General features: G+C 53.9%; 1 protein-coding gene across 2 annotated transcripts in view; it reads right to left on the minus strand.

Moving 5' to 3' along the window:
- Plxna1 (plexin A1) overlaps positions 1-25,403 on the minus strand; it is a 45,912-nt gene that overhangs the window by 12,369 nt on the left and 8,140 nt on the right. For both annotated transcript variants that reach the window (XM_051203395.1, XM_051203394.1), the window contains exons 4-23: positions 15,230-15,370; positions 14,207-14,307; positions 13,828-13,951; positions 13,581-13,734; positions 13,082-13,181; positions 11,753-11,867; positions 8,658-8,858; positions 6,871-6,967; positions 6,604-6,797; positions 6,330-6,481; positions 6,127-6,247; positions 5,765-5,901; positions 4,458-4,625; positions 4,110-4,203; positions 3,508-3,747; positions 3,255-3,398; positions 2,640-2,874; positions 2,187-2,329; positions 1,463-1,719; positions 1,279-1,345 (exon numbers count right to left, since the gene is read on the minus strand). In XM_051203395.1, the coding sequence (XP_051059352.1) occupies positions 1,279-1,345; positions 1,463-1,719; positions 2,187-2,329; positions 2,640-2,874; positions 3,255-3,398; positions 3,508-3,747; positions 4,110-4,203; positions 4,458-4,625; positions 5,765-5,901; positions 6,127-6,247; positions 6,330-6,481; positions 6,604-6,797; positions 6,871-6,967; positions 8,658-8,858; positions 11,753-11,867; positions 13,082-13,181; positions 13,581-13,734; positions 13,828-13,951; positions 14,207-14,307; positions 15,230-15,370 (2,985 nt within the window). The remainder of the gene's footprint in view (positions 1-1,278; positions 1,346-1,462; positions 1,720-2,186; positions 2,330-2,639; positions 2,875-3,254; positions 3,399-3,507; positions 3,748-4,109; positions 4,204-4,457; positions 4,626-5,764; positions 5,902-6,126; positions 6,248-6,329; positions 6,482-6,603; positions 6,798-6,870; positions 6,968-8,657; positions 8,859-11,752; positions 11,868-13,081; positions 13,182-13,580; positions 13,735-13,827; positions 13,952-14,206; positions 14,308-15,229; positions 15,371-25,403) is intronic.

The raw sequence follows: 25,403 nt of genomic DNA on the forward strand, positions 1-25,403 counted from the left end.
CCCCACCCCCAACATCATTCCCACATCCCTGAGTGCCCTGAGAAGCCAATGCCCCAAACGTCTGACAGGTCCCACATCCTCAGCCCCACAGTGACAGCTGCAGAGCCAGCTCCTCCAGCTTTCAGAGGCAGCCAGCCTCCTCACATGGTAGAAGTCGACTGGCTCAGGATCTGAGACCCAGTGGGGTAAAGTGCACCCGCTCCTTGGTGTGGAGAACGAGGATCAAACGGGGTCAGCACACGTTAAGACCCAGCATGGGCACAGCTGCTGGAATGCCGTAGCCTTTGCTCTGCCTTGCCTCTTCTGGTTCACAGTGCTTGCTTTAATGAGCATGTAAATAACTGTCCACAGGGCAGCAGTTTCATAGGAGATATGCCCATTAACAATCATACAGGCTGCTGTGCACACGCCCTTCTCTCCAGCTGGCCCTGTGCCTCTAGGTCACGTTCCCCTATCTTTAGTCCTCCAGCCCTCCTGGCTCACCCCTCAAACCACTGCTGTCTCTTACTGCCATCTTCTACTGGCTCTCTTCCCATTAAGCAAAGGCATCCCACCATGGAGGATTTCCTACGAGCAGACTCATGTGCCGCCACTTCTGGGCCAGCCAGCCAGAGCTGAGCAGCAGCCTCCTGGAGAACTGTCCAGGGGCTGGCAAAGACAGCACCTGCCCCATCTTTGCCCAGCTCCACTGCTGGTTACTGTATCCACAGAGCAATGGCCAGGGCTGAATGCATAGGTTATACTACCTGGGGGACCCACTGTCATCACCTGTGGTATGTATCCCATTGGCCATGAGGTAGAGAGAAGCCAGAAAGCTCCTTGGGGCTGTGCACAGGCAACCAGTTCAACCAACCAGCCCATCTTGGCACCTGCTGGGCTCCGGAGGCTCTGGAGAGCCAGAAGCCCAGTGTGGACTCACACCCCATCAAGGACTGCACACAGAGATCTTGAGGGCCAGTGTTAGGCCCTCAGAAGCCTGTCTAGGTGCAAAACCCCTCCTGAGCCTGGCAGCTAGCTCCATCCATCAAAAAGAGATCCAAGTTTATATCAAAACTCCAGCCTGGACACTAACTTCAAAGTGAGTGTGAATGCCTACTCTACTTTTGTAGGTGGCAAGGGTCAGCACAGGAAACAGGAACAAGGTTGCTGGGCTGGGACAGTCACACCTGGACTCTGGCTTTTGTACCTCCTTGGACATTTGGCTCCTACCCCACTCCACCCCTGTCCTCCACTCATTGGGTCCCCGAGGCTTAGCTGGCCCTACATGGGGCCACCTACCTTGAGGAACTTATACAGAAGGAAGGTGAACCAGTTGGTCAGCATCTTCTCTGCCACGGATTCAGTCCTGCAGGAAGAGCAGCAGATAGGAGAGTGTAGTCACTTCTACCATTCTGTAGACACAGGGCCCCAGGGCTCCCATGGTGACCCTACCCACTCACAGGCCAGGCTTCCCTCACTGTACCTCCGCAACAGCAGCTTGGGGTGGTTCTTGCTTTCTAGGTTCTTCTCAATGAGGTCAGAAAGCAACTGCTTAAGCACACCTGTGGCATACTCCATCTCACCCTGCAGAGCCGTCATGATGAGTGACGCCACATTCCCACGGTCACGCATGGAGAAGCTACGCTGGGCCTCCAGTGTACGGATGAAGGTCAACAGGAAGTGCTTCTTGGTCAGCAGCTGTCCAAACAGTGTCAGCGACTTCTCCACATTGGCCTGCACCTGGCCGGAGGGGGGGTGAGATGGGATTGGGGGGACAGAACACAGGGGCACATGGCACCAACAACTAAGGCAGAGAAAAGACCTTCCCTGATTTGGAGGCTACCTGTACCAGGAGCACACAGGCCAGGTTGCCCACGGTGCACAGCAAAGCTCAGCACCTAGATCTTCCAAGAGACCTAAGGCTGCTGAATTGCAGAATGACCCACACAGCTTGGGCACAAAGAACAGAACCAGGATCCCAGGCTAAAGAGTAGTTAACTTAGGTGAGGCCTGGGGCACTGTTCCATGCCTAAGATCTCCTTCTTACCTCTTGCTCCATAACTCGGGCCCCTGCCTCACAGCTCAGGGGTCCTGACCCTGAGCTGGCTCCAATGTGGGCCTGACTCCATACTATGTCCTTGGCTAGGTCCTAACCTTTCTCTGGAAGGCCATACCAGCCCCAGGGAACCCTGAGCTGGCAGTCCTACCTCCATCTCCTTCAGTACAGGATGGTCCTCAATCCCAGGGAACAGCACTCGCATGGCATATGTGCGGTAGTCAAGGAATGGGATGCCAGCACCATCCAGGTCACTGGTCAGCTCATGGATGTCTGTCTGTAGTTCTGCAAAGGCTGGAGCAGATGTGGGGTCAGGGGCAATGTGGGACAAGGGCAGCAGGCCTGACGGTCCCCTCCCCCTTCTCTATCCTACCCTGCCTGCTGTCTGGCCAGGACTGCTGGTCCTGGGATTAAAGAAACAGTGTTTTTTATGTGCCTCAGTTTCCCTAGTTAAGGACAAATTTCTCTCAGTGCCACTATCGCAGCCTCTGCCACCTCCCTGGGACTGAGCCAGAGTGAGTTAGTAGGACAAGATGAGCTCAGTGGTGGTGACTGCCTCAGCAACCCCCCCCCAAGCTCTGGTCCCACCCATCTTTCTGCTGACCTTCCTTGCACTCAAGGGCCACGCGTGACTCCAGGTTGTCCATCTGTAGCTGCAGCCGCTTGAGGGTCCGGTCAGCATCCCGTGACTTGCGTTTGTAGGCAATGAGTACGGCCACGATGACCAGCAGCAAGAGACCCCCACCCCCACCGATACCCACGATGGCTGGCAGTGTAAGCAGGCTATCGGAGTACATCTGCAGCATCCCAGGTGAGAACTCAAAGCCACCAGCCCGCACCTGCCAAATGGGATAAACTTAATCAGAGAGTATTGGCCCCTCAGAGCTTGAGGCCTCTGTCCAGTGGCCCTTAAGTCACCCACAACACCTGCCAGTGGGTAACATCTCTCCAGCTGGTGACCTGAGTGCCTGGAAGGTAGCTAGCTAGCGCATGAGCACTCAGCAATGGGGCGTTAGTGAGAGGGGCTCACATAGGAGTAGATGGTGAGGGCTGAATGGGGCTTGCAATCAAGCTCAGTTCCTTGGGTATTTGCTGAGAGGTAGGATTGCTTTAGTCGGGGCAGGGTCAGTAGGTTCAGGAGGGTGGTTCCAGGAGACCATAGCTAGACTGTGACAGGGATTTCCTGGCTCTCTGCATGAAGGCAGGATGGGGAACACACCGTGACTTTGTGTTGCCCTGTAAGATTGGGTGCTTCACACAGCAGCTGTGTCTCAGACACGGTGAGGATACAGGGTGTGGAGCCGATGAGCACTGTGTAGTTGAGCCGGGAATTGCCAGGAGCAGGTGGCAGGAGATTCCGTCCCTGCAGGGAACAGGGTGAAGTGAAGGCAGTCCTGGGGTCTCTCCCCTGGCCCCAGCTGTCGATCCCAGCTCAGCCTCTGCAGCAGCAGGCCACAGTGACAGAGACCCACCTTGAGGATGAGTGGGGAGCTGGGCTTCAGCTCCAAGAGCCCAGTAGGGCTGAGTGGCTCCAGTACAGGGTCCGGGTAGTAGAGAAATGAAGAGCTGTTGAGTACTAGCAGTGTGCGTACATTGTCCATGATGAAACCAATCTCATCTGGCCGCTCTCCCAGTTCTGGTGGGCTGCGCGTTGGGTTGTGTATAGATGGCGCCCGGCACACCATGGTGGTGTCATTGTACACCATGCAGCTCTGGGACATAGGCACCAAGACCTCAGACCAGCCCTCCCAATGTGGGCCAGCTAGCTACCCAATCACAGCCCCACCCTGGGAATAATGGCTCCCTGTGAGGATGCTCTAGGCATCAAGGGAGCGTACATGTTCAAGATGCCCATTCTCTGAAAGCTGAGGACCAGACATGCCAGAGCTCAAGGCTCACCCCTAGCTGACCCCTTGGTCCTCAAGGCCTCAGCATAGCCAGGTAAGCATGGGGAGGCAGAAGCAGGGTGTTGTTAGCAGCAGCAGTGCTGACCTAGGCAACCATATGGCCAGAAGAGGAGGGCAGGGCAGGGTGGAATGAGGTAGGGGACCAGAGGCACAGGGCATTCACTCACATTCTCCCTCTCAACACCTCCATATTTGGCCCGGATTCTAGGTTCACGGACGGTGGCGAGATTGGTGCCTGTAACTGTTAGGAGGGTCCCACCACTAAAAGAAGGAGTGAGAAATCAGACAAGGCTCTAAGTCCAGAAGTATAAAAGAGACACACAGCCTCTCCCTGTGTGAGCAGATGATTCAAAGCTCAGCCAGAGCACTTTTTGCTAGGATTTACCACCAACTTAGAAGAAGTACCCCCTGACCTACAGTGGGGAGTGGGGAAGTACTACCCTTGGCTCTACGGTGGGAACAGGGAAGTGCTTCCAGCCAGGGATGGGCTCCTGGCTCCACAGCAGGTCTCCCACCTGTTGATGCTCCACTCAGGGTCAATCCTGAGGATAGTGGGATCCTCAGTGTAGTTGTACTTCACTTCGGGGTTGGAGAGCTGGGCACGGTTGATGTTGATAATAATAGGGGCGCTGCCAGGGGTCTGCCCAGGTGGTGTCAGGCAGCGGATCTCTCGAGAATTCCTCCTGGGGTCAAGATGGGTGAGGGCATGGTGAGGCAGTATGTCAACATACCAGCAGCTCTCCATGGTGGCTGAGCACTGGCTCCCAGTGGCCTCATTCAGGTGGTTACTGGGATGAAAGCTATGGCCCTAGAGTGGCCATCAATGTCTGGTCCAACCCTGGCTGGCCCTCTGCCCCTCCCTACCTTGGGTCTCACCTACACTTGGCTGTACCAGGCTCCCTTGGGCATGAACTCCACCCTACTCTCCTAATGACAAGGTCTATAACACAGATAGGTGAAGTAGATCCTGCCTACTGCTGACTCTTCAAGAGACCTTGGCCAAGCCTCTGTCTTCTCATAACTGCCAGGCAGCCATCCTAGTCCACCCTGCCAGGCTTGGGAAAAACACATCCTGCAGATGATAGGCTATTGCTTGGGGAGGGGGGTGTTGATGGTCCGAGATACTAAACTACACACCTGACCCTTTCCACTCGCCAGCACTGCCTTCCTCAGACCTCTGAGCATAGGGCTCCACTACCACACCCAGTGCCTTAAACAAAATCGCTCCCTCTCTCCCTACTGCACACACACCTGGAAAATGCCCTGCTCCTAGCAACAGTAAGTTGGCCTGGGGAATGGGGTCACAGGTCACCTTCATTAGCAATCAGCAAGGCAATACCTGTTCTGAGGCCCTGTCCCCTGGCTGTATTACCTCAGCCTGGAGGCCCCACAGCCTCCAGGCTGCAAACACCAATGATTAGCCTGATAACGGGTAATTACCACAAGAAAATATTTAAAGGGCCGTTCTATTATCATCCTTAATCTAAAATTATCCACTTCAAGCCTTAAGGCTTTTGTTAAGATGTCTGTTTCCTTTATTAAACTTTTTAAAAAATATTTTTTATTTTGCTTGCAAGAGAGAGATCTCCCCTCTCCTTAGGAGGGACTAGGGTGGAGGCAATAGGTAGTACCCACTGAGACCAGGCCACACCTCTTTCCACTCTGAAGGCTGGCCCTCTATCTCCATGGCAACCTTTTCTGTCTCTAGGTTTCCATAGTAATCACCCCAACAGGTTTTCTATACCCGTTGCCCAGGCAACAGAAGGGGACAGCAGAGCCAAGAGGAAAAACCCTATGGCCCCTGACTACTCTCACCCCGTACCAGGAGAAGGAGCAGGGGCGGCCACCAATGGACACAGCCACATCACTGCCTGCATTCAGATGGCTTCCTTCGATGCCAATCCAAGTGCCTCCAGACAGAGGCCCACGGGAGGGGCTCACACGGTAGAAGGTTGGTGTCTGTAGGAAGATGACTTGTTAGAGGGAATTCCCTCTTGGGTGCATACCCTAGCATCTGGGTCCCTGAGTCCCTGTGTCCCCAGATAGTCAGATAGCCCAGGGAGCAAGGGTAACTACTCCCTTGTGGCTGGGCTCAGTCTAGGTATGGGCAACAGGGTATGGGTTACCCCTTTCTGGGGGTAACAAGAAGTAGAGGGCAGTGGGGTGGAGTGGGGTGGGGCTTACCACAAAGGTGAAGCGCTTGGGGGACAGGGCTCGGTAGCCGGAAGAGCAGTCTTGTACACACACCTCCACCAGGGCATCATGGGCCCGCAATGTGCTGGCATCTCCGATCTCACAGACAATCCTGTGGGCATGGTAGGGCTCAGCACAACAGAAGCCCCCCCAAGCCACCTAAGCCCTCACCACCCAACTCTAGTCTGCCTTACTGCTCTGCGCTGATGTACTCGCTCTCCACAGGGCTGCACAGCACTTTGCCCACGTGCACTCCTAACCGCACATCCTCGAACCGCAGGCCCAGATTCTCGCCAGTGATGGTGAGTCTTGTCCCTCCCTGGCGAGGGCCTGTCTCTGGGGACAGCTGCAGGAAGGCAGAGGCTGGGGCGGACACAGCAAGGTCTACCGTGCCAGGTGAGAGGTGGTGGTGGGTGGGCTTACAAGGGTGGGGCTGGGCAGGTATAGGACCGGGTCTCCAGCTCCTACCTTGAGAATCTTGGGGTCTTTGCAGCGGCTGCTGCCATGGTGAGCATTCATCCAGGAGTTTGGTGAGTCAGCCGGGCAGTGGTGACGTAGGGAACAGCGGCGTTCGTCTACACACCAGCCACACTCAAAGCGCGGGTCAGCCTTGAGACAGAGGCCGCAACTCTGGCGCAAGGCTGGGCACTTGTAGAGGTGGGCTGTGACAGGAAGGCTAGTCAGTATGGACCCATCCACCATCCATCCACCCAGGCCACCAGCCCTGCTACTCACCCTGGATGTTCTGGGGATTGTCAATGACAAAGTTGCCATTCCACACAACTGATAGGTTCACAGGTAGGTCGCTGACATCATTCCCTTCATAGGAGTACTGTTGGAAGAAGGCAGTGGTCATACTTGGGATGGTGAGCCACACAGAGAGTCAAGGGTTCCTGTGGGGGTCCTCACCATCTCTGAAATTGACAACTGAACGGGCTTGTCTATATGCAAGCTGGACTAGAACACACACAGCTCTCTGCCCACCTCTCCCACACAGGGCTTCACTTCCGGTTCCATGGCCTTGCTGCCTCCTGCTAAGCTCTATCTCCTGCAGCCTGAAAAAACCCATCCATTGCCAGCCTCAAGTGCAATCTTCCAAGGCTGCCTCAGACACTACTTCCAGCACCAGAGCAGCCTTGGCTGAGAATTGCAGTCAGCTGTCAGGGAAAGCAGGGCTAGCTGGGCCCAAGAGCATTGGGAAAGCTCTGTGGACATCAGTCTTTGTCTGCTAAGCAGGCCAGGACTTCTGAGGTGTGAGGTATTTGTGACCCCATAGCCTAAGCATAAGTCAAAAGACCTCTGTCCTGAGGAATGAGCATGGCTCCCACCTCTACCTAGGCTGACCAGCACTTAGGCTAACAGCCTCAAGGGCTGGGCCTAGGCTTAGCTACTTCCCACTTTGTACAGCTGACGACCTTAGCTCCGTCTTGTGTTCAGGCCGAGGCAGGCAACTTGACATCTCTAAGGAGTGGCTCAGCAATTCATCACTATTTTATCTGAAGGAATTTAATTGGATCCTATCAAATTCCCTGATACTCTCTCTTCCCTTTAAACACTGCTGAAGGGAAGATAAATGGGGGTCTGCATAGAAGAGGACAACAGAGATGAGGGGTGGACAGATAAAAAGCAAAAGAAAAAAGGGGTGTTATGGGAGTGTGTATGGGGGGGGTACAGGTTATGTGAGGAGCCAGCAAGAGGATGGGAGGTGACCAGTAAGATGGGAAATGGGAGAGTATAGCCTTCTCCAGTGGGTGGAGAGCTATCCTTTCATTAACCTGCAGCCCATGCGACCCTGGCAGCCGACTCTGCCCTCAACTTTTACCCTGTTGTATAGACCTCTATCATCCAAGGACTGCAGGAACCAGGGGGTGAGGACAACTAAAGCCTTGCCAATAGTTCTGTGTCCACATGCCATGCCAATCTGATCATAAGCCTGTTGCAAAAAATCCACTGCCCTCCTGACTAGATGCTTGCTGGGCAGAGGGGAAAATGAGGCCTTCCAGTCATCAGTGAGCCAGAAGAAAGTCTGAAACCTGCGCTGAGCCCCCCACCCACACCCCTGTCACCCACAGAGGCTTGTTCTATAAAGAACTCTGCTCTAGAGAAGTCCTTAATACCAGATTGGCTGAGCTCAGTGACAACTTTGGGAATGTCACTGTGAGCTATACGTCTTCCACCAGCAATGCCACCTGCTGATGTTCATATGGCTATGGTGTGGGGCAGTTTCCTTAATGGTCAAAGGATATAGGCTGTAGTCATTGCACCTGGCTATTTCACTCAAGAACTCAGGGCCCACCATCAGCCCATTCACCTATACCACCCATACTCACCCAAGGGCTCAGTGGTGGCCAGGGAGCCAGCAGAACTTTCTGATCTCTTTCTGATCTTCCTAAGGCACACCTGGCCACATAAGCCATCTGGGTGTTTTTTCACTAACAAATCTGGTCTGGGACCGGTTGGGCAATGGCCCACTCCAGAGCATGGAGCACCCCATCTTACCCACCCGCCTGCTGTCCCCTCACCGAGGAGTTCTGGCATTGCAGGCTGGAGCTGTTGAAGCGCAGTGCAGTGACGCGGGCCGGGCTGCCTGGGATGTGGAAAAGGCACTCATACCCTCGCTGACCTGACTGTGGCTGTGGCAGGTTCCGTGCAGCCAAGGTGATGGGCTTCACCACACCCACTGGCACATAGATGTGGGTAGAAGGCAGGATCTGTGGGCAGTCCTGGGGATAGCAAAGCTCTGGCTGAGCTGGGTCTGGTGGCCAGCAAGAAGTGCAAGTTCCACTATGTTCCAGGCTGTGGTGGCTCACAAGCCCAGGCTCCTTGTGTCAGTTTGATTCTAGGTATCACAGGGGCAGCGGTCTTTAGTTCCTGCTCCCACCAGGCTGTAGCTGCAGAGGCCAGCCTATTCACTCTGGCCATAACCTAGGACCCCACCACTCTGGGGATTACAGGTACCCCATCTGGCCCACAGTTGCACAGACCCAAAACAGGAGCCAAGAACAGAGTACTGGGTAGTAGGCTCTCAGCTGGGGGCCTGGGAGCATGTAAAAATAGCCTGGGCCCTGTAGAAAAACAGCCAGCCCCCACCCCCACCCCCATGGGCCAAGGTTTCAGCAACAATAACTGATGCAATGCCTGGCTTGCTTGCAGCATGGCTGGCAGCAGCCTCAGGAGGAGGTACCCCGTGGGAGCCTGTGGAGCAGCTTTAAATAGGGATGCTGAAAACAGGCCTGATCCCTGGGGGCTGACTTGGCTCCCAAGGTAGATATAGGCCCAGGATCTGCTCTGCAGGGCTCAGAAGGGTCTGAGCTCTGACCCCACCTCTCAAGGTTTGATCCTAACAGATCTGAAAAGTTTCAGTGGGCACACCTGTGGGATGCCCCTATATCCATTGGGCACTAACCCCAACTCAGGGGGCAGCCCTGCTGAAGACACTGGTATGCAGGAGCACATCCATACTGTTGCATCCCCTAACATCTTAGGAGCACTTAGTGGCTGTAGCCAACTGGGACCCAGCTGAGAGAACAGTACCAACTTAGGCTGAGCTTGTCCTGGAGCCCCCAACAGTCATGACGAGCTGGGCTTACTACCTACTTACTCGAACATACCAGGTCGAGCCCAGCATTACTCCCTGAAATAGCCTATGTGAGTACAGCAGGCAGAGGGCAGACATGGCTGACAGGCCAGATCCTCCTGCCTGCCCCACTACCCCAACATTGTCCTCCTAGCTATCAACCTGCTGGCCTCACTCTGGATGGAAGGCCTGCTTAGGCCTCCCTGGTGTAAATTCTACCTCACCTAGACTCCTGTAGCCTCTCCAAGCCCAGCAGCATATCTTCTAATTATGAATTCCATAACTCACAGGCCAGGCTAAGTAGGGACCTCTGGGGCACAGAGTCTAGCTGAATCAATCCCATCAGCACTTGCACCTCAAGCCCTGCTGATAGGTCAGTCATAGATCCCTTGGGATCTATTGGTTCAGGGTCAGGAACCAACAGCCATGAAACATCTAACCAATTCCTTGTTTCTCAACAGTCCAGAGAGACTGAAAGACACCTGTGGAATGGAGCCAGGGTCCCTGTCTAAGGGCTCCTGATTCCACTTTCACTCCAGGATCAACCCAGAAGTAGCCAAGAGAAGGGGATGTTTTAGGATGCATGCCAGGTTCCTAGACATCCCAGACCACTGGGGAGGTTATGTAATGGGATTCTTTTGGAAGGCCACTTATACCTCACCACTCCTACAGTAAGGTCAGAATGTGGTACTAAGAGAACATCCCCAGTCCCCAGAACTGTCAGCATGGGCTCTACTCACCAAGTCTCTGTGATATTCCTTCTAGGGCCTACCACCCCATCCTGGCTACTCATCTCACTACCTGTTCAGCAAGCCCTGTGTGCAAGGTGAATGCCTACAGGTCTCTCTCCATCTGAAAGCCAGTATCTGGGTATAGAAAAGCACCTTGGGCTAAAAAGCCACAGGATTATGTGAGTCTGCATGAGATCCCCCAGAGGCAAAGGCAGGAAGATGGGGTCTGCTGCTTGCCACTGAGTATCCCAGGTTTTCTAAAGAGTTTCATTTGTTTAGTCTGTGGCTGAACAACTCCTGACAATCTATACAAAGCAGACAAAGCAGGGCTCTCTGCTTCCCACCCCACTCAGCACACTATGGCTTTGCCGAGGACCTGAATGGGTTGTCACTCCAGGAAGACAGTTTCCTCTGCTTAATAAAACTTCCTGGAGGTGATGGGCTAGTCAGGGCAGGATCAGAGAGACACAAGAAGAAACCTGGGACACCTTGGCCTTAGGAACCATCAATAGGGGTCTCCCCCCCCCCCGCCTTCTACTAGTACTTTGTTTTCTCTAGGGCACTGCATAGGCCTCTGGAAAAGCCCTGGCCAGCTCCTCAGGCCCCAGGTTTGGCTCCTTTTGCCCCTGGATATTGTGGCCCAGTTCCCCCACTGCTACACTCCCAGAGTGCCCACCCCACCACCAAGTCCCCGACTCTCACTCACTGCCCCCATCACCATTAGGTACAGGATCTTGCTTTCCACTACCACCTTGTCCTAGCAGAACATTAAGCCAGTAAGTGGGGGTAGGGTGGGGGGAGGGAGTGATGGGTTGTATAAGAAGGAAAAACAGAGGTGGTCAGGCTCATGGGGCCACACTCATACATATGACCTTCTGCCAAGGTTTCCAGGCAAGTCCAGTCTGACTGCCGCTCCCACAGACCCAAGTGGGAGAATTCATGGCTTCTTCCTTCCCAACCCCAAGATAGTATGCATGCCCAGGGCATCATAGGTTCCAGCAGGAGTGGCCTGCCATTTATATAGTCATATTCAGCAGCAATTACCATGTGGAGTTTCAGAAACCACCATAGCTCTGGCGTTACCTTTCTTCACTGTCTGAAAGAGCAGGGTTCCTAATCTCCAGTCTCTATCTCCCAAAGATTATAAAGGCTACCCAAGGACAACAGCAAATGTTCCCAGTCTGGCCTCAGACTATGACATTCCGGAAGTTGTCACCACTTTGGTCATACCTCACAGTGTACATCCATGGGTATTGTTGGGTGACACAGTGATACTTCTGAAGTCTTAAGACCACTCATTCAGCCTTACCTCAGACACATTGACACGTCCTTCTAGAAAGGCACAGTCGGCCGCATTGTTGGTGCACACGTGACGGTATTTGCACCAGTGGCAAGGGAAAGAGCCATTGACACATGCCAGGCAGCTGCAGGGGGGAAATGGACAGTCAGGCTTAGGGGATAGCAGCTTGTATTTCCACCATGGGGACCTGGTGTGTTGCTTCTCCTTGGAGTGCCACCTTAGGGCCTTTGCACTGGCTGCTCCTGGCTGAGAAGATAACCACACCCTCTGCTGGCTGTACAGGTCCTGCCTCCTCTGGCTCTCTTCCTCTTCATCCCTGCACTGGTCACTGTAGTGACCACTGGTCATTATGACTGAGAACCAGAATGTGCTTGTAAGGACATGAGAAGCACATGCCGCACATCCCACTTCAATGCGCTCAAGCTGGGGCAGCAAGTGGTTCTCCAAACTACTCAGAGTGCCAGTCTACCTCCGCCTATCCTATCCAAACCAGCTCTATGTGGGCAGGTGCTGCTCAAAGACAGCTTCACAGTCTCCAGAACACACCTTTTCCCACCCTCCAGGATTGCCCTACCTGTTCTGGTGACCTTGCTCCTGAAGACAACCCCAAGGACTCCTAAATACAACAGTCTCCTGCTCCGGAGATGACCTACCTTGCCTGGATAAGAGAAGGCCCTGGGACTCTACCAACAAATAAAAGTATGACTGAAAAGTCAGCCAGCTCCATCTCCCAGGCCAAAGCTATTAAAGTTCTCTCTGAAATCCTCACCCTTGCCCTAGCCTTCTAAGGACCCTCTCTTGACCAGTGCCCTGGCTAGTGACTGGACTATACTTTGTCCCCAGCTCCCTTGTTTCTGAAGCCAGGTGCTCACAGCCAAGATGGGAAACAGCAAACAGAGCTGACCCCACCTAACTCCCTGAGCTCAGCCAGAAGCCCCAGGAACTAGGCAGAAGTCAATGCCTGGTTGTCCTACTGTGCAGTAGCTATAGCCAGGCCTGGAGTTGACACTTAGGTGCCACGTTTGGGTTCCACAATGGCCCAGATTACTGTCTTCCTTGGAGGTCCTGGCTCCACTCTGGTGATCAACAGGGCTTTAAATAGGCCACATTTCACTCTTCTACCAAGTTTCTAAAACAGCTCTCCATAGCCACAGCCTCCCTCTATACTGCCCTCAGGTCCTTGCCTGGCCAGCTCTTCAGTGGCAGGCTGCTTTTGTGGGGACCGCTTATCCTGTCTGCTTGACTGGGTGTCAGCTGCAGGAGGACAGGCCTGCAAAGTATCTGCAGCAAGACCCTGGGGATGGGACTATAGCAACGGCATGATGCGGGGACACTCACGACTGGTGAACACTGCAGTTATAGAAGACAAAGTCCACAGATGCAAACTTTTTCCCGGTCTCTTTGGACTTGAGGTAGAGCTTCACCACTCGCTGGTCTCCTGTAGAATATAGAGGCTGAGGCATCAGGTCATAGACCACAGAGCCTGGCACCCACAGAGAGGGTCTAGATGGAAGCTAGCCCAGTAGATCCCTAGCCTAGGCTCAAGGTGGCTGATGTCCCTTGCTCAGTTAGCCAATAAGGAGTCAGAATACAGCTTCCTCATGAAGGCTGAACTAAGTGGACTCACTGGGTTGCTTGCCAAGTGCTGAATGACTAAATGGACCATAGTAGGCAGAAAGGTGCTGTGTTCAAACCTCCAACATGGTTTCATCACACAGAGCAAATGGCACCACCTCCACTCTGGCCTCTCCTGAAGCTCTGCCCAGCCCCACACACCTCCTGCTTTTGGCTCTCCTCCTGTGTCTGCTATTGCTGAGCAGGAAGGGTACCCACTCACCCTGGCCCTGTGTGATGGGTGCTACTTCCCGGGCAGAGGGTGAGCGACAATGGATGCGGCCATCTTCCAGGATGCTCTCAGTTTCTGTGAAGTCCTCAAAGGAGCAGTTGACACCAGCTGAGAGGTCAGGCACATTCCAAGCCTGCAGCACAAGCTGGCCCGTGGCAGAAGACCTGGGTGAGTGGTTGCCTGCCCCACTTGCTCCACCCAATGCTCTTTCCTAGCCACCCCCAGCAGCCAAACTCACCGGCACCTGGGACATGGTGACTGACACATTGCGTGGCTGGACAGTCAACTGCACACACTGCAGCAGGTCAGAAGCAAACCGCTGGGGCTCATCTGCCCGCTCACAGGCATCCTGCCTAGAGCAACTGTAGGTAGAATGTACCCAGGTTGGGCCCATAGGAGTCCAGAGCCTCCAGGGTCACCAGAGAGGGGTCCCTGGGCTGAGGACATGGCTTCCTCTGCCCCCACCTTGGAACAGTCCCATCACTGGTCAGTGGGGCCAAATGAGACCTCAGGCAGCTCCAGGGCAGCTGTGACTGAGATATACACAGCCCATTTCCAGAGGCCACCAAGCCAAATGTCACCCACCCACCCCTTCAAGCCAGACCTCCCAGACTTACACACTGTGCAGGACACACCAGCCACAGTGGGGGTCCCGAGACCCCAGGCACAGCTCACAGGAAGTATACTGCACACAGCTTTCCACAGGTACCCTTGTCACCTGAGGAGAGATCATAGCATGAGGCCTATCTAGGTCCATCCCAGACTCTCATCCCATCCCTGCAGTCCCCATCCTGTAGGAGCTCAGGGTATACAAAAGCCAGGCATGGTCACACTGCCTCAGACAAGCAGATCCAACAGGGACAAGAGGTCCAAGACAGGTAGCCAGCTGAGACCGACAGCTGTAACCATACAAATCTCCCACCTGTCTAGACTCCTTCCTGGCCTGGGCTTCTGAGGGTTAGATAGACTTGTCAGTGAAAGAAGACTGGGGCCAGCCAGTGGTGCTCGGAGGCGCAGGCAGACTCTGGGTCTCCCCAGCTCTCAGGACTCCAGAGGCAGAACCAACTATGTTCAGAAGGATTGCTGAGAAGCAAGAGCTGGTCAGAAAGCCTGGCATCCTGCCTGTTCCCCTTCAACGACTGCCATTCCATTTGTCATAGGGACACCAGTTTGCACAGAAGGGTCGGAACAGGCACCAAACTGGTAAGGCTGGGCACATAAAGAACACAGCCTTGAAAAACTAGGCAGCCATAACCCATTACAGATAGCCAGAGTCTGAGCCAGGAGCATCACAGCTCAACCTTCCAATGGCACCTGTGGTTGGACCGTGCAGTCACTCAAGCACCAACTTCCAGGGTTAGACATCACAGGGAGAGGAAGAAGGCATTCCTGACCAGGTCCTAGGGAGTCTGAGGCTACATGGATGGCATGGAACCCTTATATACACATCTCCTAGAACAAGTCCACTGCTCATCTTTTGAGACATGTCAGGTTTTACAGCTAATAGGGCACCTCCAGGGGGAGAAGCAGCCTCATGACTCCAGACAAGCTATTCCTCAGTTTCCTTATGAGGTTCTTTGGCTAGGGATTCCACCCTAGCCACCTTGATAGTCCATGGCTGAGCAGCCAGTGGCACCCACCTGCTTTTCCGTCATAGCATAGAGGTACTGGCGGTTGGGGCTGAGGACAAGGTCTCGCAGGATAGGGTTGCCCTCCTGAGCCACCACACTCTCATAAGCCAGGGCTGGCCTCCCACTGGGGTTTGCGAGGTCCACCAGAATCTGTGTTAGCAAGAGAGGTCAGTGAGACAAGCCAACAATACTCTCTTCTAGACCTACCTCATCTGCCAACAAGCACTTCCCCACCTAAGCCCTGCAAGGTCCAGGCTTGGTTCAGACTATCCCTGACCCAGCCCAGCCCAAGGATAGGGAGATAGGACAAGACACACTGGGCAGGTGTGTTTTGGTTCCTCTATCAGTCCAGACACCAAAACTCAGTGATAGGGTACACATGGATTTCAGTGCCTACCACCAAGCTACAGGTACTCTGGACTCTTTCATGGGTCACCTGAGGCCTGTGAAGCAAGGCAGGTTGGAAGTGAGGGGGCATGCACAGACCTGGTGATCAGTGTAGCTGAGGAAAAAGACGAGGGGCTCACACATAGCCAAGCCAAGGCTGTCCCTGGGTATCTTGGGGTTAGAGAGAAGGGAGTCTCATCGGCATGAAGTACAGTTCAGGTCCCAAACAAGCCAGGCACTAATTAGCCTGCTCCTCCCCAGCAGCCTTGGTGCTACAAGTATTTTTAGTTGCTTTTACCAAACAAATGTATTTAATTAACAGAGAGACCCATGGGGGCTTTAAGGATGGGACTCGTGGGACACATCTGCCCGGCTCAGCTGGGCCCATGAACAGTCTCCTGGGCACAGGATCTGCAGCTTGCTTCTACCCACTATGCAGCTAAGGCTGCTGCCTAACACCCACATCTAGTCTATCTCTCTACCTCAAGGTAGGGGGCTGGAGTGAGCTTGGCTTTCTCTGTACCCCACAGAAAGGGAACAGGACAGACCTGGGGGCAGCAGGGTCAGGCAAAAGCAGCACCCTGTGTAGGCCAGCTCTGTCAGGAGCTGGGAGAGGGGCCAGCCAGGGTGGGGCCTCGTGTCTCTGGGCCAAGAGGCTGCTGGCTGAGAAGGGGGGGAGGGTCACATTCCTGAGAGCCTGGGCCACCCCCCTACATCCGCTCAGCTGCCTCTCCACCAAGGCAGGCTTAAGTCAAACCCAGCAGGAAGAGCAGGGTAAGGGAGAAGACCCTGAGAGGCCTGTTGGGGCTGGGCCCACAGTTGCCCAAACTTTGTTCCTAGACCTCGGATGGACAAGCAAGAACAGCTGCTAAGGTGGTAAGGGACCACAGCAGCCCAGAGCCCCTGGAGCTGGTAAGGACACTAACCCTAACCTAAACCTACAGTGCCCAGCTATGTCAGAGCAGGAAGGGAGTCAGGTCCTTGATACCTGTGCCAGCGCTGCCACACTGCTCCAGCAAGCTCACACTGCTGCACCGTGGGTAGCACAACAGTCATGGCAAGGCTGGACTCATGCTGCGTAGGCTACCTGGCTTGGATGTCTCTCAGAGGAAAGGACCCACATCCGGTGCTGAAGCTCTCCAGCACTCTCTCTCTACCCATGAAATGGGAATGAAACACCAGCATCCACCACCCCAGCAGACAGGAAGGCCAACTTGAGACAGGTGCCAGAAAACAGCCTGTCGAGTGTGCAGGGGACTGAGAGCTCTAGACCAATGTCCTCCAAGCCTCTAAGACTCTACTTCCCTTACACCCTGGGCTTCACCCACCTGCACATCCCAGGAAGATGCCATCCCTGTTGACAGCTCCACACCCAGCATGCAGGGTGCTCTGGGCAGGGACCCAGGGACTCCTGCCACACTGACTACCACCGCCTGCCACCACCTACCACCACTCTTCCCAGCTTGGGGTAGACACACTAGCTCCAAGCATGCAGGGAAGGGACAGGCCAGGGCAGAGAGCAGGCCTTTCTCTGAACAGTCAGTAAGGAAAGGACTACAGGCCGCCCAGGCTCAGAAGGCCCTGCACCCAGTCTGCTGGCTTAATTGACTGGAACCGGTGGTCTTCACAGGCAGCTGCAGTTGGGGGCATGTGAGTCCAGCTGTCCATACCTGCCTAGCAATGGGACACATCTGCAACCAGGTCCTAGGGATATGACCCATTAGAGGCTAACTCTAGGGAGAGATCACTGGAAGAGGTGGAAACCAGTCCTGAGCTAGAGAAAGTGGAGGCATGGGGAGGGGGAGGGGGCAGTTACAGGCAGGCCTGACAGGACCTCTGTGTGGACCCTACATATATATGTGTTTCAGGGTCCCTGAGTGCATGTATGATAGTGGGGCTTATGTTTTGAATATGAAATGTCCCTCACAGGCGCATGTGTTTACTTAATTCCCAGCTGGTGGCACTGTGTGAGAAGGTTCTAGAACCTGTTAGAGGTGGGAGTCTTAAGAAGAGCATCACAAGGGTGGGCCTTGAAGATTACAGTCTTACCCCATTTGCCTGCTGCTGCCACATCCTCCCTGACTATGATGAACTCTATCCTCTAGGACAGTGAGCTAAAACAAACCCCTTTTCCCTTAAGTTGTTTTTGTCAGGGTATTTTGTCACAGAACCAGAAAAGAAAATAAATAAATACAAGGCCCTCTGAGAACACATGTGTGATGAAGTTCCCGAGGTGCACGCATGATGGGGTCCCTATGTGTATAGTGTATGATGCAGTTCCCTACTGCGTGCATAATGGAGTCTCTGTGCACATGTGAGTGATGAGGTCTCTTTGTATACACATGATGGGGTCCCTGTGTATACACAAGCAACAGGTTCCTAAATGTACACATATGGTGTCCCTGTGCTCACACGGGCAATGGGTGTGTCCATGACAGGCACTCGTATACATACCAGTTGATGGGTCCCTGTGTACACACATGGGACAAGGGTCATGAACACATATGTGATGATGGGATTCCTGTGTGCACATGTGTGATAGAGCCTCAATGTGCATATGTGCGAAGGGGGTCTCAGTGTGTATACATGGGATAGGGGTCCTGTGTATACATACATGTGATGATGTGGCCTCTGTATACACAGGTATAATGGGGTATTTGTATGCACAGGCACATCCTAGTCTCTGAATATAAGTATGTGTGATGATCCTTTGTATATACATGATGGATCCCTGTGTGAGCACATGGAGGGGAGCCTGTGTAAGAAGGCCTGTGCATACACATGTGATGGAGTCTCAATAAATACGTAAGTGATGGATCCCTATGTACATTTATATGTAGTTCCTGGATCTATGCATAACAGAATCCTTAAGGGTGTATATGTGTGATGGAGAATCTGTGTACCCATGTAGGATGTGGTCCATGTACACACATGTAAGTTGTTCCCATGTATATGTGTTTGATAGGACCTTTGTGTGCACATGTAGTAGTGTTCCCACATGTATACACATGATGAAGTCCCTGTGTATACACATTTGATGAAGTCCCCATGTGCACCTGTAGATGATGGAATCCTCTAGTATACATGTGTGTAAATGGGACCCTGTCTATACGTGTGTGATGGGAGTCTCCATGTATATGCCTGTGTAATGGGGTCCCTGTACACATATGTAATTTGTTCCTAGGTATGTATATGTGCATGTGCTGGGGTACCTTTACACATGTACAGTAAGACCCATATGTGTAAACATTAGGGGAACACCTGACTGGAATGATGGTCCCCGGGTCATGCTGTATCCCACTACAGTATAGCCAGCTTCATCAGACCACACAGATTAAGAGGTAAACTGAGACTCATACAGAACCTGTGAGAATCAAGCCTTGGATCCCCAACTGCAACTGGGGTCACAGTCTACCCTGAAGTACTGGGGAGTCAGCCAGGAGGGCATCCCAGGAGTGCAAAGGCAAGAGCTGCAGAATGCAGAGTGGGCCCAGGGCCAGGGCAATAGAAGGACAGCACTGACTGGGCAGGAGAGCCCACACGCCGATGTCTCAGCCCACAGCTGTCCACTCTAGGCCCACCCACCTGGGAGACAGCTGGTCTAGCAGCCCCTTGAAAAGCAGCTGGGCAGTTGGCAGAGCATAGGAAGGCACAGGCTGAGGCATCCCAGGCATCCTTACCACCTCCAGCTGTTGCCTTCTTGCTTCTCACACTTCTCCCCAGACACCATAATCTTCCATAACTGTCCTCAACAGCCCATTGACCCCAGAGGCTGTGGTGAAGCTATCTAGCCTCCCAAGCTGCACCTATTCATGCACCCTATGCCTGTGCCTCTCAAGACTCTGTCCTCTGTCTATCTGTTGGGGATAGACCTGGAATCTGAGTTGGCCAGGGAGAGAAGTCAGGCCAGGCTCTGATCTCCCCAATGGACAGACCACTAACCACGATACAGCAGGCCAAGGAGTACCCTACCCACGGCTCTCAGTACATCCCAGGAGAGGCCAGAGAGAGCTTTGTCAGGGTGGAGAGGAAGCTGCCACTAGTTGGTAAGGCCAAAGCCCCAGGCTGTCCAGGCTGCCTGCTGGGCTCCAATCACCTCTAAGGCCCTAGCCAACTGCTGCAGGCGGGTGGGCAGGCAGCTGACAGCCTGGCCAGGTCAGCTGTCCGTCCAGTCCAGAGCCAACAATAGAGCCATTATCCAGACTGAGGGCAGGCGGGGTTGCTGAAGAGGATGTCTGGGCCATCCAGGCTGTATGCCAAGGCCGGCACGCGCCCTAGCTGCCCGGAGGCAGGGGGCTGCCCAGTTTTGCCTAACCTAAGAGAGGAGAGGTCCCTTGCTCTGCTCACCCCAAGTCAACAGCCTGGGCTGACCCTACCAACTACTTAGCCCTGGCCTCCTTGCTTGTGAGCGTGCACTGGGTGAGCTGATCTCACTCTGCAGGACAGGGTCTGGGGGGAGAGAACAGACCAGGGGCAGCAGCCTGTGAGCATATTAGCTTTTGCAGACACAACTGCAAGCCTGTCTTCCATGGGAAGTCATCACAGGAAGGGCTACATAAGGCAGCCTCCATGCCCATAAGGCCTTTCCTCTAGCTCTCTTCCTGCATCCCCACCACACTCAAAGGCCAGGCAGGCTGACAGTGTAAAAGCAGCTGGCAATTATGCTGCCCATAACTGGATAACAAAACACAGTGCCCAATAGCAGTAATTAGGCCAGGTGTAGGCAGGGGTCCAGGAGTCACATCTCTCGAGCCTCTACTTTCACCATACATAAAAGTAGAGGGGCAAGGAGACTAGAGCTCTAGCAGAGGACATCCAGGGCTGTGAGGACCAGTCGCAGCCTGTTCCTGCCCTGACTTCTCCCACACAGTGGATCACTTCTTAGGACTGAGAATTCAGGGGCTCACGGTTCTACAGGAGAGAACATCTTACTGGGGGTTACTGGGAGACTCTGGGCTCTGATCCCACTGTTGTCTACTCAGGAAACACTTTTTCCTGAGAGCACTGGGCTGCGGCTATTCTGGCCTCCCCTGCCATAGATGGAACCTTGGGGAATGGCTGCCTAGAGTGGTTACTCAGAGAAGGGCACAATGTCAGCTGACTGTTCTAAGGGTGACGTCCAAGTGTATCTGGGTGATCTTTTGGCCACTAGGAGATCATCTGCCATCAGACTGGGGCTAGTAGCTAGCTAGCACTGATTGGGTCTGGGCCTCAACTCAGCCCCTGGTTGCACAACTCCTTTAGAACCAGCAAGAGGATGGTAGTGTTCTCAGGAGACGCAGATGTCTACTCAGCACCATGTGTATACATGGGTTCCACAGGGACAAATCTACTTCATAAAAGGCAGGCAGCCTGGGCGCCCCCATTCCCTACTCACAGCCAGCAGAGGGAGAAAGCAGAAACTGGTCCTGCCAAGCAGAGTCATGGGTCTCCCACCTAGTGCTTAGAACAAGACATCAGAGATTGGATGAAAAGACTAAGAAGAAGCCTAGCAGCTCCGCCTAACACCTATCTCCCAAAGGCTGGGTCCTTGGAACAGTGTTGCATGAAACACTCCATGCCAAGCAGAGGGTTGACTTGCATGTAGCCCGCACACTGTGCAGCTCATGGGTCCAGAGCAGGCCACAGCTTGGCATTGTGGTCAGGATGAATCTCACAGCAGCTGAGCAAAGGACACAAAGGAAATGCACATGACTCAGCCCATTCCCAGCACAACAGCCACAAGAGGTCAATGAGGGCATCTCTGGAATGGGTAGAGCCTGGAAGGGGATCTGGGGAAGGTGATGTGTCCCCTAGTGAGACTTCACTGTGGGCACCATTATGGGTGCCTCTGAGGACACAGGGTCTCTGGCAGGGCTGGGTGCAGAGGCGAAGAGGGCAAGCTGGAGGCATCCAAGGTCAAGGGCTTGTGGTGGGAGGAAGGGCTGTTTATCCCCAGGCAGCCAGGCTGCAGCAGTACAGACTCTGCTAGCAGTAGAAACAGCTGTAAATGAAGAACGCCACCGGCACAGTTGAATTGCACAGCAAGCTGACTGGAGGTTTCACTTCTGCTCCAGACTTCATATGTGTTGAGCAGAGGTGTGCCCACCTTTCAAAACATGTGAAGACAATGATTAACACCCTGGGGAGCATACACCCTTGGGAGAGCCAGACATCTATGCCTGGACAGATGGGCATGAAGGGTGAGGCCATCAAGGCCTGTGAGCATGGGTCTGGCAGGGCACTGGGCACCACAGCCACACCTCTGTTGCAGAGGCTCATAGCAGCAAGAAGGCAAGATGATATAGTGATCCTGAATCATAATGAATACCACTGGCCCCACCCTTACCCACACCCCAGTCCTGTCCTCCACCCTCTCCAAGTCTCTGGACAGCTCATAGGGAAGCTTAGGCTCATGCAAGTCCAGGAAAAGAAAGAGGTTCCAGGAGAGCCAGGGTAGACCTCCTCAATGGCTGGGCCCCAAACTGGCCCAAGAAGATGTAGTATTCCCTCAGGCACTTCCTTTAGCCTCAGTACCCCACTGACCTGCAATGCTTTTCCTTAGCTGTATGTCATAGTGTAGGTCTCTGGCCCCAAACTAGTGGTCCAAAAGCACACTAGGTGGCTCAGAGAAAGTTCTGAAAATGTGGGTTAATTACCAACATTGAACACGCTCTTACAAAAAAATATAGACATCCAGTTCTCCTGGGCAGGGGACAGATACCCTGGCAGAAGAGGCAATATTGCTCACCAGAGAACTTGGCTGGATCTCAGAGTGCACAGTCCTTTGGTCCTGACATACAAATGGACATGGTGACTGGCCTGGGGTACCACAGCTTAAAGTAGCCTACAGCAAGTGCTTGGCAGGGGTTCAGAGCCTATTTTTTTAGAGGTACCTGGTCATCTTGCAGGACCAAACAAGGGCTGCAACTGGGAACTCTACCTAGAAATGGCTCTTTGGAGGCTGTAGGGGGAGCTACTCACAGGGCTAGGGCACTGGGGGCCCGAGCAGGATGCTGGGAGGGGCATTCCAGAGAGATGGCCTCTGTTAGGGGGAGGGTCACATTGGCAGACAGGGATCTGGGGAAGGAGGGGGAGGTAGGAGCACCCCAGCCAGCCCTGAGCAGCTGAAGTTGGCAGGTCTTAAATTAATCGCTACAATTTTACACAACAACACGTTTGGCAGGGCCTGGCCTAGGGCCAGCCAAGTCTCTGGAGCTCCCTGGATGCTTTTTAAAGCCCTGGAAGTCCCAGGCCTGGGAAAGATGGGAGGGGCCAGCCCAGCCTGCCTGCCCTAGGTCAGGCAATGGCCTGGGGTCCCCAGAGTCCAGGCTCCAAGACACAGTGCTGAGAGTGGGGGAGGAGATGGGGCCATGGGCACCCTATGTACAGCTGGTCAGTCAGCAGAGTCAGGCCCAGAAGCCTTAGAGGTGGGAGGAGCATGGATAAAAACAAGAGGGCTCAGGAGGCCACTCCAAAACCCAGATGCAGGAGGGGGCCTGCAGTCCACAGGCAAAAGGCTAGTACTAGCTTGAACAGGGGACCACAGAAAGTTGCCCATCTGTCAGGGCCGTGACCTGGGGAGGTACAGGCTGTGGGAATCTTGTTGCCTGGAAGCGGATTAGGCCCCAAGCCCAGCAGTGGGAGTTACAGGCACATCCAAACCAGGACAGGTAGAAGGGACTCCACCTTACTCCCAGGGACATCTTAAAGGTACTGCATGGAGGCTAAACCAATCTCAAAAGCCATCATAGCAGCCCTGGATGCAGTTCTGGGGACCAGCAACTGGGAAAAGGGCAGCAAGAAAATGGGCTCTTCAGAGTCACTGAAGCAGAGCCTAAGTCTCAGAGCCCTGCTAGGTTCTAGTCATCCTCCAAGAACCCACCGAAGAAGGGAGGGAAGGAGCAAGGGCCCTGAACTCAAATGGCATGACTGCTCTGTGCCTCAGTTTCCCAATCTGTGAAATGGATGCTGGGATGGTTGTGAGGCTTTGGGTAAGTCAGTCACTTGAGCACTCTGCATGCTAACATGAAGGAACTCATTATGCTCCAGAGAGTATTGAAAAGAAGGCTGAGTAAGCTCACACAGCCAGAGAGGAGAGCTGACAAAACTTCAGGAACACAGCATTTGCACAACACTGCAACAAAAGATGACTGATAAGACAGGAGCACCTGTTGAACTACTTCATGAAATCCCACAACTGGGACAGGTGGAATGGGTGAAAAGGGACAGATATCCAGGGTCCTATGACATAATTATATCATGCCCCAAGTGGCACAGCATGTACCCAGTTCAATCACAGACATCTAAATGAAATGTCAGTTCAACTTTTCACATACACCCGCCCCTTGTAGCTGATCCCATATACCCCAGAAAGGCCCTATCCACTCAAGAGCTGCACTTAGCCACCTGCACCCAGGAATGCAAGAAGCCTAAAACACAGGCAAGGCTATGACGGACAGGAACAGAGGCCCTTGACCTGATGAGGGCACTGGCTGGGCCAAGAACCAGCTTCTCAGCTAGACAGTCTAATGGCTGTCCAAACAAAATCTCAAGGGTGTAACCTGGCCTAGACAGCAGAGGGGAACCCCTGCTCTTGGGCATGAGGGAGAGGGGAGACAGGAGAGAGGAATGGGGGAGGCCTGGCAATTCAACCTCTGCCACAGATATGGCCCACAATGCAGCCTCTGCTCACGGATAGCCTCCAAGGTTCCATACTCCAGGACTCAGTTTCCTCTCTGTGGGAGCACTGCCAACCAACCTCTGGGGAACAGGTATGCTCTGAGCTTGCCAGCCAAAGCCGGTAACCAAAGGGGCCCCTGGGACCCAGGAGGCAGCAAGGAGACAGGACTGGAGGGACCTGTTTTCTCAGCCTCACTTGGGCCTGTCCGCCACCCCCTCAATCTACAGGACATCAAAAGGGACACTCCTAATCATAGAAGTCCATCTCCAACTAGAAGGTAGGCACCAGTGAATCCCAGAGAATGTCTCTAGGTTTACTGTGCCCCAGCTTCCACGACCCTTCTCAACACACAAGACCCCTCAGTGGCTGCCTGGTCCCATGTGCCTCCCTGAGGCACTCTTAGGTTATAGAAAAGGCCACACTGGAGCTCCAGGGCACACCTACACCACCTGGGAGTCACAACAAACAGGACAGGGCTCCAAGGGCAGCAGGGGCCAGGTCTGAGTCATTCAACCACTCACATCCACAGAGAACCCATGGATTCCTTACTTATCGGAAGGTCCCTCAATTACCAGCTCAGGTCCCAAGGCCTTAAGATCACCAGCAACACCCCAGCCCAGGGTAGTGACATTGAGAATGAGGACTTCCCAGAGATCCCAGAACAGGCAAGGCTGGGACATGGTTTCCACACACAAGGCTAGGGGGCTGAGAGCAGCCAGGCCTTTTTGGCCCTGAGCCCAGTCTCACCCACAGGCACACGAGCAGGCAGGCCAGAGGAAGGGGAGCTGTGTCAGCAAGAGCTCTCAACTGTTACTTCATCTCCTGGCCCTGCTTGATGGTCCTCTGGGTACCCAGACAACTCCACCTTTCAGTGTTACTAGCAGCTTCTTCCATCCAGGTGGGACCCCACCCACGGCCTACCCAGTGATAGGCAGACCCACAGTCTCTGGAAGCCCTCCCTGTCCAACCAGTCCTGGAGAGGAAGAGAGTCTAGAAATTAAACAGGCCAGTACACAGAGCCAGCTTCACCCCAAGGCCTGAGCCTTGGTCACTCAAGTCACCCACTCCCTAGGCACCAGGCTATGGTATGATGGGGGCAGGGCACTCCCCTTGCCCTGCCCTTGGCACTGTTTT

The sequence above is a fragment of the Phodopus roborovskii genome, unplaced genomic scaffold (genome assembly GCF_943737965.1).
Source record: "Phodopus roborovskii unplaced genomic scaffold, PHOROB, whole genome shotgun sequence".
NCBI classification, from domain to species: Eukaryota; Metazoa; Chordata; class Mammalia; order Rodentia; family Cricetidae; genus Phodopus; species Phodopus roborovskii.